At 48.3% G+C, this 19,972-nt stretch overlaps 1 protein-coding gene and 1 long non-coding RNA gene across 4 annotated transcripts; both read left to right on the top strand.

Annotated features, from left to right (window-relative positions):
• Positions 1-2,658: 2,658 nt before the first annotated feature.
• Positions 2,659-7,893, top strand: LOC146756435 (uncharacterized). Of its 3 annotated transcripts, none has more exons than XR_014937411.1 (4): positions 2,659-2,804; positions 6,369-6,464; positions 7,224-7,353; positions 7,799-7,893. It is a non-coding gene; the product is annotated as an uncharacterized LOC146756435 (long non-coding RNA). The 3 variants fall into 3 exon arrangements; XR_014937410.1 differs by having other exon boundaries at positions 7,243-7,353; XR_014937412.1 differs by having other exon boundaries at positions 7,275-7,353.
• Positions 7,894-9,253: 1,360 nt separating this feature from the next.
• Positions 9,254-19,396, top strand: LOC107306918 (rho GTPase-activating protein 32-like). The gene is made up of 14 exons (XM_085524394.1): positions 9,254-9,310; positions 9,509-9,631; positions 9,744-9,821; positions 10,006-10,087; positions 10,364-10,507; positions 10,929-11,031; positions 11,192-11,324; positions 11,818-11,897; positions 12,260-12,367; positions 12,633-12,772; positions 13,257-13,458; positions 13,820-13,965; positions 14,285-15,272; positions 18,927-19,396. The coding sequence occupies exons 1-13, from the start codon at positions 9,254-9,256 to the stop codon at positions 14,704-14,706; spliced, it is 1,818 nt and encodes a 605-aa protein (XP_085380520.1). The 3' UTR covers positions 14,707-15,272; positions 18,927-19,396.
• The last annotated feature ends 576 nt before the right edge of the window (positions 19,397-19,972 follow it).

A 19,972-nucleotide genomic window follows, 5' to 3' on the forward strand; every position in this document is an offset into this window, starting at 1 on the left:
TTCTGCATTTGGTGGATGTCTTTTCCCCAGTATAAACATCTGATGTGTGAAATATAATAGAGATAAAATGAGTCAATAAAAGGGGAAAATCAAAAGTGTTCAGCAGCTTATCCTCTTAATACTGTGGCCTGCTGTATGAGCTCTGCAGCACGTGAGGTCAATGCCAGCTCTCCAGCTTCAGAAGAGCTGCATCCCAATTACTTCATATGATTATCAGTCCCACCCATGGCAATGCAGGCTGTCCCTCCTGTTCCCTGTATTCTCCTACTGATTAGTTCAGAATTCCATAAAGTGCATTCAGTCAACAGACACGAAACCGCTTTAGGTTCTATATTGGTGTCGTCAGTAATGGTAAAGATTTATTGATTCCTCTTTAAAATATGAAAGCAACTGGAAATGTCTCAACTTCTGTATCACATTTTTGTATTTTGCCTGTTTAATTGCAGAGAAGCCTGCTGTCTTCATTAAGTCCTTGGATGATGTTCTTGATGAGGAGCGGGGTGTGATTAAATTGGAATGCAAAGTCTCTAAAGAGAAGGTCAAACCAGTGAGGAAAAAGGACGGTGTTCTGCTCACTTCTGGCAACAAGTATGAGCTGCTACAGTCTGGGAAGACCCTATGTCCCCTTATCCATGACTTCGAGAAGTCAGATGCAGGTTTCTATACCTGTGATATTGGCACTGATGTTGCCAAGTCAAAGGTCGGCGTTCAGGGTAAGTACTGTGGAAAGTAAAGGAGTGCTGAAAGCACATTCAGTGTGGTCACTATGTCTTACACCTATTCCCCCACGAGCCTTAATAGTTTCTACAATAGAACTGTATTACTGCAATTTAACACAGTGATGTCTGGAAAATTCCCATTGCTTTTGATGTAAATGTATTTCATTTTGCCATGAAAATCACCAAACACATCAAGAATGTCCTGGAAATGTTTCCTTTCTAAACATCCCTAAAATGGAGAAATGGTTTGAACACCAGTAGGGGTAGGATGGTAACAAATTAGCTAATAGAAACATTTAATTTCTTGTCATAGGCAAAACCCTTTTTCTCACGCAGCATCCTAGATTTGTCCTCTCTGTTAGGTTTTTCCCTCTGCAGCTCATTGAATCTTCATTGTGCCTCATGGACTGAGCTGCTCTCCTTGTAGTTCTTCCAGAGCAAAGCCAAGAGATTCACGTCTCTTTTTTTTTATAGCTTTCTGGTGATTCTGAGAGGAGAATGTCTTAGAGAATACATCAGTGAGGAACGCAGCCATGATCTGCAAATCCTGAGTTAAAACACCAGTACTGCTACTCACATCGGTCACAAATGCCTTTTCTCCACATAAACCTCATACTAACCTATCTCTTATCTTCCAGAGCTGAATATTGGCATTACCAAACGGCTGAAAAACACTGAAATCCAGGAGGTAGAAGATTGCACTTTTGAATGCATTCTGTCCCATGAAAGCATTGATGAGTTCAAGTGGTCACTGAATGGAAGCAGAGTGGAAAGTGGTGGGCGATTTAAAGCTTCTAACGTGGGTTGGTAAGAGACTCTCCTTATCAAAAGTGTGACTCCTACTGACGCTGGGGAAGTCGTTTTTATTGCCCGTGGTCTAACCTCCAAAGCCTCTCTGTCTGTGAAAGGTAATGGGATGGGAGAGATTCTGGGGTCTGATTCCTTCAGCTGTCTTCTGATAAGATTCTCATGAGAGCTAACTCATAATATGGTTAAAGTGAATAGCAACCTTCTACTTGAACCTTGAAGCACTGAGAATTTCTCTTAAAAATATGTAAAAGGAGGAAACATTTTACACAAATGTGAGAACTACCCAAAGCACTGGGGTAGTGTTGGAAATGGGCATCTCACTCCAGCTTGTTCCATTAACAGTAAATCAGGAATGATCTGTTGAGGGAACTGTGGGAGCAAATATCCTCTAAGTATAAGCTGAAGGGATGGCCTTCACATCATCTAGCTGTACAACAAATTCCTATCTAGAACATGTGCATCTGAGAGCATCATCTGAGGCTCCCAGTGTGATCAGTGGAGAGAAGGAAGAGGCAGTTTTCAGACATGGTTCATCATCCTCAATGGGGTAGCCCTGATTTCTATTGCCTGTACTTTACAGATTACTGCTGGCTGTAGGATGGCCTCTGCTGCAAGTGCCTCTCTAACTTATCTCCAGCATGTAGATGCGTGTATTTTGAGAGAGGCATCCTACCCTAAGTGTATGTTACTCAAAAAGCAATGCAAAACAACCACCAAGGTGAACTCTTCCAAAAGGGGGAAAGTTCTAGTTGCTGCAAGCCACCGAGGTAACCAATAGAGGGGCTGGGAACCAAGGACACATCTTTTGTGTCACTCACCCACCTGTGCCACCTACAATGAAGTAGATGTCATTTTTTTGGAGTCCTTTAATTCCATGTCCATCATTTCCCAAAAACAAAAGAATTTGGAGGTAACCAGCTGCAGTGAAGTGAGCGATTTCAGTGCCTACTTCAGGTGGTGGCAGTGAGTTCAGAGGTCACACTTAATTGATGGTGCTTGCTTCCGTTCTGACAAAGGCTGTAGTTGCAGCTGACTTCCCGAGGCTGCCATACGTGGTGGTGACGCAGCCTTGGGCTTGTGCGTTTGCATGACTCCCACCTTTCCTTTCTGTGTCTTGCAGGTCAGCTGGTGCTGGAAGCGGCCGGTATCTGAGTAGGAATGAAGGTGAGTGCAGGAGCAGCTGCTGAGGGGAGGAAGGAAGTCCATGCTAATGAGCTCTGAAGCATCTGCGGGTCCGGTACCAGAGGAGGCAGCAGTGATGCTGGAGGGCACGTGGTGAGTGCGTGGACAGGGTGGCACAAAGGCGTGCGTGTGCTGAGGAGTTGGGTTGCACACAGGTGCACACAAGGGGGTGTTTGTGGAAGGTGTAGGCACGTACGTGTTCCCAGGGATGGTTGGCACACGTCTGTGAATGCAAAGGAGGGCAGAAGATGCAGTACGTGCATGGGAGTGTGCAAAGCACGGAGGGTGGCGCACGGGTGATCGTGTGCACATGGATAGGGGAAGGCTGGGGTTACAGGTTCACCTGTGCTGAGGTGAGTGGGGGCTTACGGTGTTGCTCAGTGGTAGATTTGTTCACACTGAGTGCTAACAAAATGCCGCACACCCTTTTTGTTTCAGCTGTGCCAGTGCTGTGATCCCTTGCTGCAGGGATGTGCTGTTGGAAGGATGGTGTGCATGCCGAGCTCCCATCACTTGCAGGAATGTCCCCCATGACATCCTTATAACAAAGCTGAGGAAGTATGGGATAGATGAGTGGACGGTTAAATGGGTTGAGAATTGGCTGACTGGCAGAGTGTAGAGGGTTGTTGTTGGCGGTGCGGTGTCTGGCTGGAGGCCTGTAACTAGCGGCGTCCCCCAGGGGTCTGTTCTGGGTCCGGTCTTGTTCAACGTCGTCATCAACGACCTTGATGAGGGAATAGTGACCACCCTCAGCAAGTTTGCTGATGATACGAAGTTGGGAGGATTTACTGACACGCCTGAAGGCTGTGATGCCATTCAGCGAGACCTGGACAGGCTGGAGAGCTGGGCAGTAGGAAACCAGATGAGGTTTAACAAAAGCAAGTGTAGAGTCTTGCACATGGGTAGAAATAATTGCATGCACCAGTACAGGCTGGGGGAAGAGCTGCTGGAGAGGAGCTCTGCTGAGAGGGACCTGGGCGTCCTGGTGAACGACAGATTGACCTTGAGCCAGCAGTGTGCCCTTGTAGCCAAAAAAGCCAATGGCATACTGGGGTGCATTAAGAAGAGCGTGTCCAGCAGGTCGAAGGAGGTGATCGTCCCCCTCTACTCTGCCCTGGTGAGGCCTCATCTGGAATATTGTTTCCAGTTCTGGGCTCCCCAGTACAAAAAAGACAGGGATCTCTTGGAAAGAGTCCAGCGGAGGGCCACTAAGATGGTGAAGGGTCTGGAGCATCTCCCCTATGAGGAGAGACTTAGGGAACTGTGTCTGTTTAGCCTTGAGAAAAGAAGACTGAGAAGGGACTTGATCCAGGTTTATAAATACCTGAGGTGTGGGAGCCATAGTGGTGAGTCTGGTCTCTTTTCAGTAGTGTGTGGGGATAGGACTAGGGGTAATGGGATGAAAGTACAGCATAGGAAGTTCCGCACATTCGTAAAGAACTTCTTTACAGTGAGGGTGACGGAGCACTGGAACAGGCTGCCCAGGGAGGTGGTGGAGTCTCCTTCTCTGGAGATATTCAAGACCTGCCTGGACGCCTACCTGTGTGACATGGTGTAGGGAACCTGCTTTGGCAGGGGGGTTGGACTTGATGATCTCTAGAGGTCCCTTCCAACCCCTACAATTCTGTGATTCTGTGAATCAAGTGTAGAGCAAAAGGGATGTTTGGGCCAGGTGACTGTAAGAAGGCTGGCTGTTTTGGATGGTGGCAGCTGATGGAAACAGGTGCTCTGGGGACCATTCAGCTTTTAACAGAAGTCAGGGGTCCTGCAGCAAGAACAACTAGGTTCTCAAATGGCTTCAAACATGCACACCGAGTACATCTGTCCTGCCGTGCCATCTCTGCTTCTTTTTGATGAAAGCATTTTCATGACCACGTGTTGGGCCTGTTTGCTTGTAGAAGGAGGAATGTTAGGTGCAGTTCTCACTGAGAACTTGTGCTAGGATTTCTGTGTAATTTGAATCTGAACTACCAGAAGGAGTGCTGCAAGGAAGGGCCCTGCCACTGCCAGTAAGTTCCTTCTCAGCTCTCCTGGACGGACCCCACTGTGGAGACAAGTGTAAACGACAGCAGTTCAGAATCATCTCTTGCCAGCTTGATGTGCTGGATTTTGAGCTTGTGAAGCCTGCTCTGTCTTTCTGTGGTGTTTCCTTCTGTTCTAATGGAGAAGGGCAGCATGGTGAGTTTTCTTCTGCATCTTGCAGCTGCGCTCCTTGGCACACAGCTTTGCTTCCAAGCAGTATATTATTTTGCAGACCGAGGATGTCTCAGATTCAGCCTTCTATTCCTCTAGTCTGAGAATCAGTTTATTTTGAGGAGGATGTGGTATAATCATAACGACAGCTGAGTGTTAGTACACTGAGGTGAAGGAGGGCCCCAGAAGCAAATTTGGAGCTGTTGAAGCACTGTCTGATGAGAAGGTGGGAGGTAACACGTGCTGGCAGACATGGGAAGTACTTTGGGATTGAGGTGTGGAGGAAAGGAAAAGCGATGACGGAGCTGATGGCAAAGTTTCCTGGGGAGGCTCGGTGCTTGCTTGGGGTTGGATCTGATCAACTTCTTGTTTGCTGGTGTCCAGCTGGGCTTTGGAGAGCAGTCTGCATCCCAGTGTCTGTCTGGTTAACTCATGCTAACGGCATGAGTTTCAATAGGGCCAAGAGTCGGGTCCTGCATTTTGGTCACAACAACCCCAGGCAACCCTACAGGCTTGGGGAGGTGTGGCTGGAAAGCTCACAGATGGAAAGGAACCTTGGTGTGCTGATGGACAGTCGGCTGAATATGAGCCAGCAGTGTGCCCAGGTGGCCAAGAGGGCCAATGGCATCCTGTCTTGTATCAGGAATGGTGTGGTGAGCAGGACTAGGGAAGTCATCCTGCCCCTGTACTCGGCATTGGTGAGGCCTCACCTTGAGTACTGTGTTCAGTTTTGGGGAGCTGAGCACAGGAAAGACATGGAGTTACTGGAGCAGGTCCAGAGAAGGGCAACAAGGCTCATGAAAACTTGGAGAATCATCCCTATGAGGAGAGGCTGAGGAAGCTGGGGCTGTTTAGTCTGGGGAAAAGGAGGCTGAGGGGAGACCTTATTGCCCTCTTCCAGTACCTGAAAGGTTCTTACAGTGAGAGTGGGGCAGGTCTCTTCTCACTAGTGACAAGTGAGAGGACAAGGGGAAATGGCCTCAAGTTGCAGCAGGGCAAGTTTTGGTTGGATATTAGGAAGCACTTCTTTACAGAAAGGGTAGTTAGGTACTGGAATAGGCTCCCCAGGGAGGTGGTTGAATCGCCATTCCTGGTTGTGTTTAAGAGCCATATGGATGTGGTACTCAGGGATATGATTTAGTGTAGGGTTTTTAGAGTTAGGGTAGGCTGTGGTTGTACTTCATCATCTTCCAGGTCTTTTCCAACCTGGGTAATTCTATGAGTCTATGGTAGGACCGGGTCTTGGGCCAGGCCAGGGTGAATCCAGTGACTGGAGTCAAATGGATTTGAGACCTGTGGTGAGAGGATGAGGCGTAGGAACAAGAACCTCTTTGGTCCGTATTAGCTCCTGCCGTTCCCTTTTTTGGTGGGGGATCAGTGTGGTTTTTTTTGTGTCAAGAACAGACTCATTGTGCAGCCTGTGAATGAATTCATTCTCACCTGCTGATTGATGCTCTTCTCTAGATGGAGCTGCAGTGGAAATGGACACTTGTGGTCCGATGTCCGACCCCCTCCCTCATGCTCCGATCATCCGAATTAGCAAGACCTGGCTGATGGTTGGTGAGTTGGCTTTTGTTGGCTTGGAGAAACGTCTTCCAGTTGCACCTCACATTATATCTGTTGTATTGAGCTCTCGATCTCCAGCCCAAACTGGATCTATGTATGAACACAGAAGGAGTAGTTTAGATCTATGTTTACCTTGATTGGAAATGCAGTGCAGAGGGTTGCACTGTTGTGACAGCTCTGAGATTATGGAAAAGGTATCTGGTGGGTGAGCGCTTTGCTGGGTGAGCATCCCCCTGCTGAAGAGCAGGCAGCTGTTGTGTTTGTAGACAGAATCATCCGTGGGGATTAGAGGCGTTTCCAGCCTTCCAGCTCTTGGCTGTTGCTGAGAGAGTAGAGCTTCCTGCCCAGAGAGAAGGAGCAGCAGAAGGGATCCCATGAGAGCAGCCTTAGAAGCCTTTCAGACAAAGCAGGTGGATCAGGCTGTGGCCTGTGCCTGTGGTTTGCAGTGAAGCCAGCAGGCTTTGCCCCAAGCAGAATGAGCTGTGGGTGCAGCATCCAGCAGTGCAAGTGGCCAACAGCAGGAGACAGCATCACCTTGAGCAGCACTCTTGAGGGAAATGCTGAGTGTGAAGGAAGGCCACGAAGAAGAGAGTAGCTTGTGGCTGTGTTCCCGGGGTAAGGTTTTTCCTTCCTGAGCTGTTACCTCTCAGGTGCTGTGTGAGTCTTCTGCAGTGTGCCTACAGCTGTGCGATATGCTCTGCAGGAAGCGCTGATGTTGCACATGCAGCCCTGTCTTTCATGTCTCATGTCCAGTTCCACATTTTGTTTGAAGCACCATCTTAGAGGCAGCCTTGATTTCTGCAGCCCCGAGCTTTGTGCCACGAGAGCTCTCCTGCTTCTCTCTGTGATGTGAGACCAAATGGAAGGCCCTGCAGAAGTCTGGGTAGGTGATGTCAGTTGCTGTTGATTTCCCAACCCATGCTGGGAAAAGCAGGGAATGGGACTGGGGGACATCCCGGTGGTGGGATCCTGCCTCATCAGAACTGAATGGCTGTTCTGATCCATGTATTTTAACCTGAGTGAATCTGACACTAATGAGAAAGGGGAGGGACCTGTGGGAAGAAAATGTATGTGCCGCAGTTTGTGGTGCAAGGTGTTCTAGGAGCTGCTGGTAACAGTGCCCAGAAAGCTTGCTTTTTTGATGGGGAGATAATTAACTAGGTTATTTTAATGAATCTATTTTCTTTCTGTTCATCATTCATACTACCTCTCCAAAAACTGTCTGTGGATTCTCAAGTAGTATTTCTTGCTAAAGAGAATTCATGTGCACCCTTCCTATTTGTCTGCTCAAATTATCTTGCAATCATCTCTGTCTGTGTTTCTTTTAGACCCTGTGATGGAGCAGAGTGGAACACAGACTTGGGTGGTTCTTCATTCAGGAGCAGGGACACGTCATGCTCATCTGAGGTGTCTGGCTGACAGCAAGAGCACAGAGGTAAGTTTCATAGGGCCGCGTGCTCATTTTATTTTATTTTTCATTCATGATGCATAGAGGCGTTCCCCAGACAAAGTGAGCATTTCTCAACTGGACTTTCTAGAAATGAGCTACGCAGTGAAAATGGGTTTGAAACATTCCTAAGAGCCCCGCAAGAGAATGCTGAGAGTTAATCTGGCACCCTCCTTTGGAAACGTCCGGTGTCTTTCAGCTCTTCAGCTGTTCCCTAACACCTCCCATTGCGCTGCCACACCAGGATAGAATTCCAAGCCCACACTGAGTCCTGGAATGTTGTGGTGCCGTGTTGGAATCAGATGTGACCACAAGGTCTTGGCTCCCCGCCTTGTGGGGGGTCATGGTGGACCAGGCTGTTGGCCGTTGGTGATGTCATAAGCGGCTGGAATGAGGGGAGGAGCGGTGCGTTCTGTGTTCCTTTGTGGGTGTGCTAGTGGTCGGAGTGGTTGATTGCTTTGTTGTTCTTGTGCCTTTAGTGCCTTTAGTGCTGTTAGTTAGTTAGTTCTGTTAGTTAGTTAGTTCTGTTTGTTAGTTAGTTCTGTTTGTTAGTTAGTTCTGTTTGTTAGTTAGTGACTTTAGCTAGTTAGTGCCGTTAGTTAGTTAGTGCCTTTAGTTAGTTAGTGCCGTTAGTTAGTTCCTTTAGTGTTTTTTTCTTCACACCATAGTGTGCAGCAGCTTGTAGGTAAGCTGAGCTGGTGTGGGATGGATGGGTGGGCAGTGAGGTGTTGAGAACTGCTGGCTGTCGGAGCTCACAGCACCGTATTGCTTACTCTTGACCATCAGACGTAATTTTCCCCTGGTACACACGTTCCAAAGGGGGTATCAGTAAAGTTGACACCTGTCCCGTGCTTCTTCCATTGTCTTTGCTCAGTAGTGGAAGCGTTGTAAAGTTGCTGGGTGGACAGGCATCACGTAGCCTGAGACTCAGCATGTCTTGTAGCAAGTGGATGGGACGGTTGTGCTGTGTGTGTTATTCCATGACTGTCTTAGCCCTGCTCACTGACCTGCTCTTTCTCTCTCCTCTCCTCACCCTCCGCCCACTGCCTCGGTGCAGCTTTTGCTCTCATTCCATCTGAGCAAAGCGACAAGGAACTGCTGCAGATAGCTTGAGGTGATCTCACTGCCAGGTACGTGCCATGTTTTGTCCCCCTGCATGGTTTTGCCGCAGGGTATGCGCGGGTAGCTCTGAAGAAGTGTGTCCATACTGTGCTGTGTGAATAGAGAAAACAGAAGTGTGTTTCTGCTCTGTTCCAGCTCTTCACAGCTTCTGTGATGGGTGTCGCGTGCAGTGGGATCAGCCGTGAGCCTCAGCTGGCGGCGACGGAGGTACAGTATGAAGCTCTGGCTGGTCTTTGTTCACTGTGTTGAGCTAGCAGAGGGAGCTGCAGATGTACTCTCCTGCAGGAAAGAATGGGCCAAAAAGGGCCTGGCCAGCTGTCTGCGCCAATGCCATTGCTGATTAGTCTGGGTAGAGAGAGATGCATCTTTGCATGGCCTGGCAATGCACGCCAGGAAGGGAAATAACTGTGATGAGACGTGCAGCTCCTTCTGAAGTGCTCCTGATAACGGTCTGTTCTCTGTTTTGCAGGCTGATAACATGCGGAAGCCACAGCTGGAGCATGTAGTGTCATCGATTAACGTTCCAGCGATTGCGGCAGCCCATGTTATTAAGTCCTACGTCACCCAGGGGCCGGGTGAGCTCTCCCTTGAGGTAAGCAGTTAGAGGCGTTCCTTGTTGTCATGCATAGAAGGAGGCAGTCATTTGAGCTGTGTTTTCCTACCAGATTTTCTGAATGTGGGATTGACGATTTAATCTCTTGCAGGTCGGAGATCTGGTGAGCATTGTTTCTATGCCACCAAAGGAGCTGAGCCCCTTTTGGAGAGGCAAGCGTGGCTTTGAGGTAGGCACATGTTTCTGACTAGAGAGCAGAACTTCAGTACAGTCGGGTATCTCAGGCTGGAGGTGCTCTGCCTGCACAGGATAGCGTCTGGATACAAACAGTTGCCCTGTGTCGGTGTCAGAGGACCTTCCCTTTGGCTCTGGGCTTGGGCTAATGCCCACCTGTCTTTTTGTTCTTATTACAGGTTGGGCTTTTCCCTGGTGAGTGCGTTGAACTCATCAGAGGAAAAGTTCCCGATTCCCTCGTCAATTCATTGCCAGAGCCAGGTACGTATGTTACATTTGATAATTCGGGTTAGTAAAATGGGATCAAAATGTGGGTTTCAGGGGATTTGTTAATGCCCAAGTTCAGCAAGCTTAGCAAGAGGACTGCATTAAGCTCCTTGGGCACCTCCAGGGATGGGGAAAATCTGTTCTTGCATGTCCTTGTTGGGAATGCTCTTCCCGTTGTTACATGCCCTGTTGAATGCATTATGTTTGGCCTTGTCCAACTGAGCCAAGCCTGAAATTGAAATGAATTGGATTCTTTGTTTTGTTGTGCAGTGCCAAGGAGACGGGGCAAGCTCATCCCCTTCCTTCGTTCCCTGGTGAAGGCCCGTCCAAGGAGAGCGGCGGAGCCGGAGCCAAAGAAGGAAGGGGTGTTTGGATGTGACCTGGGAGAGCACCTTCTCCGCTCTGGCCGTGATGGTAAGGAACAGCCCATTCCTGAGATCTTGCTCCATTGGGCATCTAAAGGTGAAAGGGAGATCATATCCAGCAATTGTTTCAGCCTGAAAACGTAGGAAGCCTTCTGGCCAGAGAGAGCATCCTGCATCCTTTTTGTAGCTCTTCTGGTCTTTAGATTCTTGAGGGAGCTGTGATGGGACTTGCAGTGTCTGTGGCTTTGCCAGAATTACTTTCTCCAGGCTGTTGATAGGTCGTGGCATTTCTGGAAAGCCAAGAACACATCTCTGTGCAGTTTCCTCACAGCTGTCTCTTCCAGCTTTCTCCCCTCTGGAGGAAGCAAGCAGTATCTTGGCTGGGCTTAGAGGATGGGATGTGAGAAGGGCACGGCCTGATCCAGGACTTGAGTAAGAAGCTAAGCTAACCAGTGTCTCTTGTTCTGTAGTCCCCCAGGTCCTGCAGAGCTGTGCTCAGTTTATTGAGCAGAATGGCGTAGTGCGGGGCATATACTGCCTGTCCGGCGTGGCTTCCAAGATCCAGCGACTACGGTAAGAGTGCTGCGACTGACACAGCTGTCAGTAGGGGCCCATGCCATGCTGTGGGTGTTCAGAGGAACCTCTTCCTTTTCTTGACTGTATTTTGTGTGGCTGTGGACTTGTTTTCGTCTTTCTCAAAGCCCTCTGCCCAATTCTGTGTCCTTCTCTGCAGCCATGAATTCGATATGGAGCAGCTTCCTGAGCTGAGCGTCCAAGACATTCACAGTGTGAGCTCCCTGTGTAAAATGTACTTCAGGGAGCTCCCGAACCCTCTGCTGACCGAGGAGCTGTATGACAAGTTCTTGGTAAGCACAGGGGAATGTCTTGGAAAAGATATGTGCGTCTTCCCTGGGCGTCCTGGCTAGTGGTTGCAGCAGTGCCCCAGCTCTGAGGTCTTCTTTCTGCTAGCCCCATGAGGCATGTCTTTGCCACATCCTGCCTCTCACTGATGGCACTTGTAGTGCCAGGAGGTGCTTATTTAAGCTATTCACAATGCTTGTGAGTATTCCCTTTCCTTTCCTGTTCCCCAGCTATTGGTAGAATGGGGTTAATAGCAAATTGGAGACGAATGCCTGCTGCAAGGAGCTGCGCTGTGCAATCAGGCAGTAAACCCCCCCATAGCTTGCACTGCTTGTCCTTGATGGCACAGGCTGCATGCTGCTGTGTTCCCCTGATGCCTCTTGGAAGGCATCGAGTCTGCCTCGGTGCTGACCACCAGCGCTCTGTCCCCACATTTCCCAAACCTGTGGCAGCTCTCCAGCCTGACTGGTGTCTGAATCCCTTCCTGCCTTTTTCCAGGACGCTGCTGGTGCTGCAGAGGAGGAGCGGGTGCACAGAATGCAGGACGCCATCCAGCAGCTGCCCGCTCCTCACTACAGGTCAGTGCTGCGCTCGATCTGCTGAGCTCAGCCCTGCTGCCTTTCAGAGGGCGATGATGCGATTCCAGGTGTTGTCTCACACCTGCAACATCATGCCTGTGCACACTGCAGCGGCTGAAGGCTGCATTGGGTCAATTGATTGGGTCAGTTCCTTGGCACGGGGGCACGGTTGGTGCAGCCGATGGCTGCGGCTGTGCTTTGCAGGGCTTGGTGCTGCAGCGTGGTGGCATTGGGAACGTTTTATGTACTTCATGTTCAGGGAGGGTAGCAATGACAACAACCAGCATGAAGTGATGTTTGTTTTGCGCACTGCAGCACGACTTCCTTTTTGGTGCTGAACATCTGCCTCTCTTGTTTTCCAGGACTCTGCAATATTTAATGAAACACCTGGCATCTCTGGCAGGCAGCTGCTCAGTCACCAGCATGGACGCTAAGAACTTAGCGATTGTGTGGGCTCCAAACCTCTTAAGGTAAACTTCTTTTTCCATTTCAACACGATGCTTAGTTCTGTTTTCCCCCAACCCCAGGGGCACAATTTCTAGATGACAGTTTCTACTCACTTGTTTAGCTGGGACTGCTGTGTCCCTGATCATCCAGGAGAATTTCGTCAGTGGCATCGCTGTTTGCCCACTGCGAAAGTCTCCAGAGACCAACTTGACAGTTTTTGGCTACAGAAATTCAGACTTGGGGAAATGATCTTGGGGAAATGACTTGTAAGATCTGCTTTCTCTTCAGATCCCAGCAGAGCCCGTCTGCCTGTGCCAGTAATGAAGCTGCCTGCATGGAGCTGCAGAAGCAGTCAGCTCTGGTTGAGTTCATCATAACTCACACAGACGTCCTCTTCAGCTCAGAATCTACACCAGCCGTGGGAGAGGGTGAGCGTCTTCCTCCATTAGCTTGATCTTGATCTGTCACCTTGATCCAATCCAGGGCTTCTCCAAGACCTTTGCAAATGCTGTTGCTGTCGAGGAGACAGCAGGCTTCTGGGCTTAGGTTAGAATATGGTGCCCTGTTGCTGGGTCCTTAGTGTGTCCAAACCCAAACTTTACTTGGAGAAAACCGTCACTGTAATTAAGATGTTTTGCAAGCAGGTGAAGCTTGATTGAATTGTGGCAGCAAAGCTTTCTGAGTTCCCAGCCCCCTAGTTTTTCTAGGGTTTTTGTTTGCCTGTTTCAGTATAGTGAGTTGGTCTTAACTGTGACTGTGTCCTTTGCCACAAGCATACCTCTGGGCACACAGTTATTTTGAGCTCCTCTTCTGCTAGTGGCTTGGATATGCAAGTCTCAGAGAAATGCATAACTGTGATGGTTGTGCTGCTGCTTTCTGATCCTCTGTCTTACCTGTGGTTTTCCCTTGCAGGGCACAGTTCTCTACCTGGGCCCAAGTCTGTGTGGGTGTCTCCTCCATGCACCAAGCTGCTCACTGTGCAGGAGGCACAGGCTCAGATGAGAGGCCAGAGCAGCACTCCTACTGCGACAGGGAGCAGCGAGATAGAACTGGATGAGGGCCCCGCAGCTGTACCGGGCAGCATCCACACAGTCATTGATCTTCCATCTAAAAGGTAAAGAGGACTTCCCTTTCCAGCCCCTGTCTTCATTGGTCATATGGGTTTTATTGATTTATTTTTTGTCCATTACATATATATGAGCCTGCCAGCTCCTGTCCTGTCCTGCTGTGTAGCCTTAACTCACATGCTCCGCACCTTGCTTGACATGGTTAAGAGGAATTTAGCTAGCAGGCCTTGAGGGCTGATCTGTAGGAGTGGAAGAGTCCTCTGCTGTTTGAAACAGAGCGCGTTTCTAAGCTGTGTTTCAGCAGAAAGCAGGCATTGCCAGGAACAGGCAACTATTGGCAAGGGCTCGGTGCAGCTCTTCCCTCACCCTGCACCACGACTGACAGCATGCTCTGTTTTCTCTCTCCAGACCACGTTCTCCCAGTAAGAGGGCAGAGTCACCAGCTGGCAGTTGGTGTTCGTGCTTCTGCCTGCACAGACCATCCAGTGTGGCCGAACACCAACTGCAGAGCAGCGCCAGGGAGCCCTCTGAAGCAGAAGTCGTGGTCCTGGCAGGTAAGGGTGAAAATCCAGCTTTCAAAACACTGCTTGTCAGCGACATGGGTAGAATTCATGCTTTCAGTGGGCTTGTATATTTTTCTGGCGTTCGAGCCCGTGCCTGACATCTTCAGTTGACCCCTGTCTTTCCCAAAAGAGTCTCTTGTCAACACAAGAGCTGGGCCTGCACGAGGATCACTTTCAAGGCAGTGACACTGTTGCTAGAAGCCTATTTGCTTCTGCCCACCACCACTACATAGCCACATGTCAAGAACCTCTTTCATGATTCATCTTCTGAACGTTCGACACTAACCACTGTGTATCTACTCGTTCCTAGGTGACTCCAGCCCTATTGTAACCCAAGGACTCAGCGCATATGATGATGCCGCATCCTGTGCTTCCATCAATATAGAGATGTTAGGAAGCACAGGATGCGGCAGTTCAAGTGACACAGTTTCATATGACAGCAACGATGAAAAGGAGAATGTCATCCTCGTTGAAGTTCTTATTCATTCCATCCCTGATGAATCTGCTGACCTGAGCCTGCCAGACAACTCAGGAACCAGCCTGGATTGTGACCCAGAGCCTTTCCAGGACAGCCCAGCCCAAGCAGAGCCCGAGTGCCCCGAAAGCAACACCACCATTCAGGCTCAGGTCAGCATAACAGAGGAGAAGCCGAGCATCTCGGAAGGGGGCGCAGAATCAGGCCACCAGTCCCAGGCTCCAGGCAACAGCACGAGCTCTGAGCCACTGTCATGATTACAAAAGATGATGAGTCCCATCTTTCCACCAGACCTCACGACCCCTCCCTTCTCCTATTGAATAAAGGCACGCTCATGCTCAATCAACGCCTTGACTGCATTCTGAGTTTTCATTCACAGTGACTGGGATGAGTGTAAGAAACATCAAGGCAGCTCAGCTTGCAACGCTCTGGCTGTGGGGTGTGTGCAGGGACACTGTAACCGTACAGGGAAAGGCTTCCACTGCTTCCTAAAGCTGTAATCCAGCCCTGCTACTGCTCTGTGGCACAAAGCCCTGAGGGATGTTCCATATTGTTAACCTAAGTGAAGCCAGCTTCATGCACTATGTTTTGTTGTTGCTGGGTGAGAGGGGGATGCATGTTGGTGAGAAGATGAGCATTGCTGGATCTGCCACGAGTGTCCCTTCTGCCTCTAAGAATATGTCCTAAGTAGGATGTGAACACTGCTGGCACTTCCTCATTGCACGTGCTTGGAGGATCTTCAGTTCTTGCACATTCAGGATGTCTGTCAGTGACTACAAGGAAATTCTCAAGTACTAGGAATTCCATGAAACAGTTGGAACGGGTAAGTGTCATCTTTGTACAGAAACAGCACGCCTAACAGTCTGTCTCACCACCCCAGAATTAATCTGAGAATAGACTGTCAGCTCTTGTCAGTTCTCTAAGTCAGGTTTCATTTGTATAAACTTGGAATTGGATTTTTGAGACCTGTTGGAAATTGATGGTGCTGATTACCTCTTCCTCTAATTAAAGCATTACACACAGTGTATGCTAGGTACTCTGCTTTACCTGTAATATTATATTAGAGAAGAATTCACACTCAACTTTAAGCATCTGTGTTTTGAATTGTAGGTGGTTTTGCAAAGGTAAAACTTGGGCGGCTTAATTTTACTGGTGAAAAAGTTGCACTAAAAATCATGGAGAAAGTTACTTTAGGGGTAAGCGAAAAAGCATTTAAATATGATAATATCTTCTGTTGGAGTTGTGGAGTTCTCAAGAACACAGGGGCAGGTGGGATGGTACATAGGAATGCAGCCTACTGGTCCCATTGCCTTTTGAAAGATGCTGTAGAGCTGGAAAAAGTTTAACAGAGCACCACAAATCTTGTTGCTGGTTGTTCAGAGGGCAGAATTCTCTGTCTGTAAAATGGAGGAAGTTATTACGTTATTACATTACATTACATTACATTGTTATATTATTACAGCAACTTTACCAAAATGCCATTGAAAATGCTGAATGTTTTACTTTTCAGTTTTCACAGCTCTGTTTCAGAATTTCTATGGGAGTGATGCCAGTCATTGCTGAGTTGATGTTGAATTGTGTACTGTCCCATATGTGCTTGTTATGTTCCACAGCAGTCAGATGTGGTACCTGGTATGTCACAGTAGTTAGCGATTTCATCGCTTGCTTTTATGATCTGTTAAGGATGACTTGCCTCATGCTAAAACAGAAATTGATGCCATGAAGAACTGAAGTCATCAACGTGTTTGCCCATTGTATCATGTAAGAGAGACATCAAAGAAATATTTATAGTCTTAGAGGTAAGAAATAGTTTCTGCTTTCTGTGCTGTCATTGTTACTTATCTTTCTCTGATACTCTCTAAATGCATTTTCAGATAACCTTATCTTACAGGGAAGCTGTTTGATTGCATTGTTTCTAAGGACCGCCTTTCGGAAGAGGAAGCTCCAGTCTTTTTTTGACAGATTGTTTCAGCAATTGCTTCTGTTCACAGTCAGGGTTATGCCAAGAGACCTCAAACCAGTGAGCATGAACTGCAGTCAGTCTTCCATAAATAATAATGAATGTGTTTTTATTTTTCTGTTGGGAGAGAAAGTTACAGTACTCCACTCCATTCCAGTGGATTGCAGGAGAGAACTGAAGGGGGGAGAAGTAACACAAAGTAGAACTCATGGGTTGAGATAGAATTATGTGCTGAGATAGAGAAAAGGATAATAGTTATGATGAATGCAAAAGCAAGTATCTTCCTCTGAAAGGGGAGTAAAACATGATGCTCCTAATGAGCGGAGCAGAGACACGGATCTGATCTGAGTGTTGGTTTCACATTTTTGTGATGCTCTTTGCTGCAGTTTGTATCTAGAGAGAAGCCCTTGTGGTGTCAGTCTGTTGTGTAACCTGCTCTAGTTTTGTGCCTCAAGGAAGAGTGATCCTTTAAACAAATGGTGGCTATACAGAGGGTATGGGGTGAGATGCATTCCTCTGACCCCATCCAATGGATTTTCTGTCACTGAAGACTTGAAGCACAGGTTAGGTACTGGAAGGCTTGAATATTTCCTCACCAATAGCTTAGAGCTTGGCATTTTGTAAGCTGCTGGTATCTCTCAGTAAAGCAAATCATTACAGCACGAGCATTTTCCTAGGCATCTTATGAAATCCCTCTATCTAAGGCTACTGGAAGGCACTCTGAACAAACATCTTTCTCCCCAGCTTCTCTTCTCTGAGTGGGAGCTTCAGCCCCCTGCACAGGCTGGAGGTCATCCACAGAGTTTGTTTCAGGTTGTTATCCTTCCTGGCCAAAAACCAGATACAGTATTGTAGATGTGGTGCAATGAGTGTTGAAGCAGGAATGACTTGTCCTGGTCTGGTTGTGCTGCTTTTAATGCAGCTGATGATCTTGTTGTTCTTTTCTGTCAGAGCACACTGCTGACTTGCATTCAGCCTGTGGTCTCTCACCACTTGTCCTCCTAGTCCCCAGGTCCTTTCCAACAGATACAAGCTAGTATTTCCCACCTGGGATATTGGAAGATGGGAACTTGCCAGCAGTCAGTGAAGATCTCTGAGACAGCGAGAGCGAGCGAGCTTTGAGTAGACTGGGAACCACTGTCCACAGCAGGAAAGAAGAGAAGAGAAAAGATGTTTCCTTGGGCACTTGGGTGGAAATCATTCCTGACTGCTTTCTCATCCACCGGGAAAATCTGCTGATTGACAATTTGAAGCTGATAGACTTTGGACTCTGTGCAAAGCCAAAGGTAAGAGGATCTGTTAAATCAAATACAATGTGCCCCCAAGTAATGCATGTTTGAGCACTGTATGCAACAGGGGCGTGTCCAAACAAACACCCTAAAATCAAGCTGTTTCTGTGGCTGACATGTCATTGCATCTTGTTTGGATTGGCCTGAACTGTGTGAGAGTGGTTAACAGATTGCTCAGAAGCACAGGTAGATTATTTTCTCTAGCTAGACTCCCTGTTTTCGTAGTCTAAGCTGTAGATAATCTTGTAGGTATATCACCTGTCTTATGCAAGGGGTTAATGTCTGTAATAGGAGCACGGGGTTGGTGTGCCTAAGGATCCTTCTAAGGAACTGTCTGTAGGATGAGATTGTGGATTGAATAAAATGACTTTTGCAGGTGACGTACGGATCCTATCATTGCATATGCTTGAACTGAATTGTTTCTTGATCTTAAAACTGATTTCCAGTAGCCTTAATTAACATGTAAGATGGGTGCTGGTAAGAAAGAATGGGAAGACTGCCATACTGATTCCAAGAGAATTACTTATCCTCAAATGATTTTTCCTGGCCAAAGTTAGAGCCTCTCACAGGTAATCGAGACCAACAGGCTGTTGTTGCACCTTCAACAGGCACAATCTAGATGATCAGCTGAGGAAAATAAAGCATCATGCCAAGGGTACTAGATAAGTGAGCAGCTTGAGATCTGCACATTTATGTGATACTCATGGTCTTAGACAATATTTGCTTAGTGAGGTCACACTGAATGAAAGCATGCTCTGTTTTCTCTCTACAGATCCAGCAAGATGAAGGAGTCACCAGCTGGCAGTTGGCGTTCCTGCTTCTGCCTGCACAGACCATCCCCTGTGGCCAAACTCCAACTGCAGAGCAGTGCCAGGGAGCCCTCCAAAGCAGAACTCGTGGTCCTGGCAGGTAAGGGTGCAAATCCAGCTTTCAAAACACTGCTTGTCAGCAACACAGGTAGAATTCATGCTTTCAATGGGCTTGTACCTCCTTCTGGTGTTCAAGCATGTGCCTGACATCTTCAGTTGACCCCTGTCTTTCCCAAATGAGTCTCTCGTCAACACAAGAGCTGGACCTGCACGAGGATCACTTTCAAGACAGTGACTCTGTTAGTTGAAGACTATTTCCTTCTTCCTGCCGCCACTGTATTACCAAATATCAACAACCTCTTTCATGATTCAACTTGCGAACGTTTGACACTAACCCTTGTGTTTCTATGCCTTCCTAGGTGATTCGAGCCCTTGTCAAACCCAAAGATCCAAACCAAGTAGTGATGTGCAGTGTGTTTCCATCAATGGAGAGTTCTTATTAAGCACGAATCGCTGCAATTCGGATGACAGCCTTCCACATGGTAACAGTGATGGACACAAGGGGCTCATCCACGTTCATGCTCTCATATCTCCTGGCTCTGCTGAAGCTCCTGACCTGAGCCTGCCAGACACCACAGTCACCTGCCTGGATTGTGACCCAGCGCCTTTGCAGTGCTGCCCATCCCAAGCACAGCCCGAGTGCCCCAACAGCAGCACCACCATGCAGGAGCAGGGCAGCATCAGTGAGGTGAAGCTGAGCATCTTAGATGGGGACTTAGAGTCAGGCTGCCAGTCCCAGGCACCAGGCAGCAGCACCAGCTCTGAGCCACTCTCATCTTGACAAGAGGAGTCCCATCTTCACCCTTGACCTCTCAAGCCCTCCTGTCTTTTATTGAATAAAGTCACTCTCATGCTCAATCATCGCCTTGGCTGCATTCCGAGTCTTCATTCACAGGGATTGGGATGAATGCAACCAACAGCAAGGCAGCTCAGCTTGCAACGCTATGGCTGTGGGGTTCGTGCAGGCAGAGCTCTGGGTTCCCATTTTGCCTGGCTTTGGGATGTCTGCAGCAAGATCTCTACCATTTTGTATGGGAGCAAATAATCTCTAGCATCCAGGTTGCTGCTCATGATAATCCCAGTCTTCCTGGCTGTCGCTTTGTGATACCTTTCAAAGCCTTTTGATACTCTTTGATGCCTTGGCTGCTCCCTAACACCTCTGTCCTCCTGCCATGTTGACTCATGTCTCCCACTTTTAAGCTGGCTTTGCAGATCATCTCCAGCCCTGTCATCATCACGCTGCAGCAGGAGGTGCTCACCTGGCCCAATGTCTGGTAGTACTGCTTGTTCTGCAGATGAGCAGCTGCCTCCTCATCTCTTCAGCTACAGTAGTTTTTCTCAGGGCAGTTAGATGCAGTCATGCTCCTCTGGATTTGGTGTGTTAAATCCATGCTGCATGGCAGCA

Source organism: Coturnix japonica, chromosome 27 (assembly GCF_054131305.1).
Source record: "Coturnix japonica strain WE chromosome 27, WE-NBRP24, whole genome shotgun sequence".
NCBI classification, from domain to species: Eukaryota; Metazoa; Chordata; class Aves; order Galliformes; family Phasianidae; genus Coturnix; species Coturnix japonica.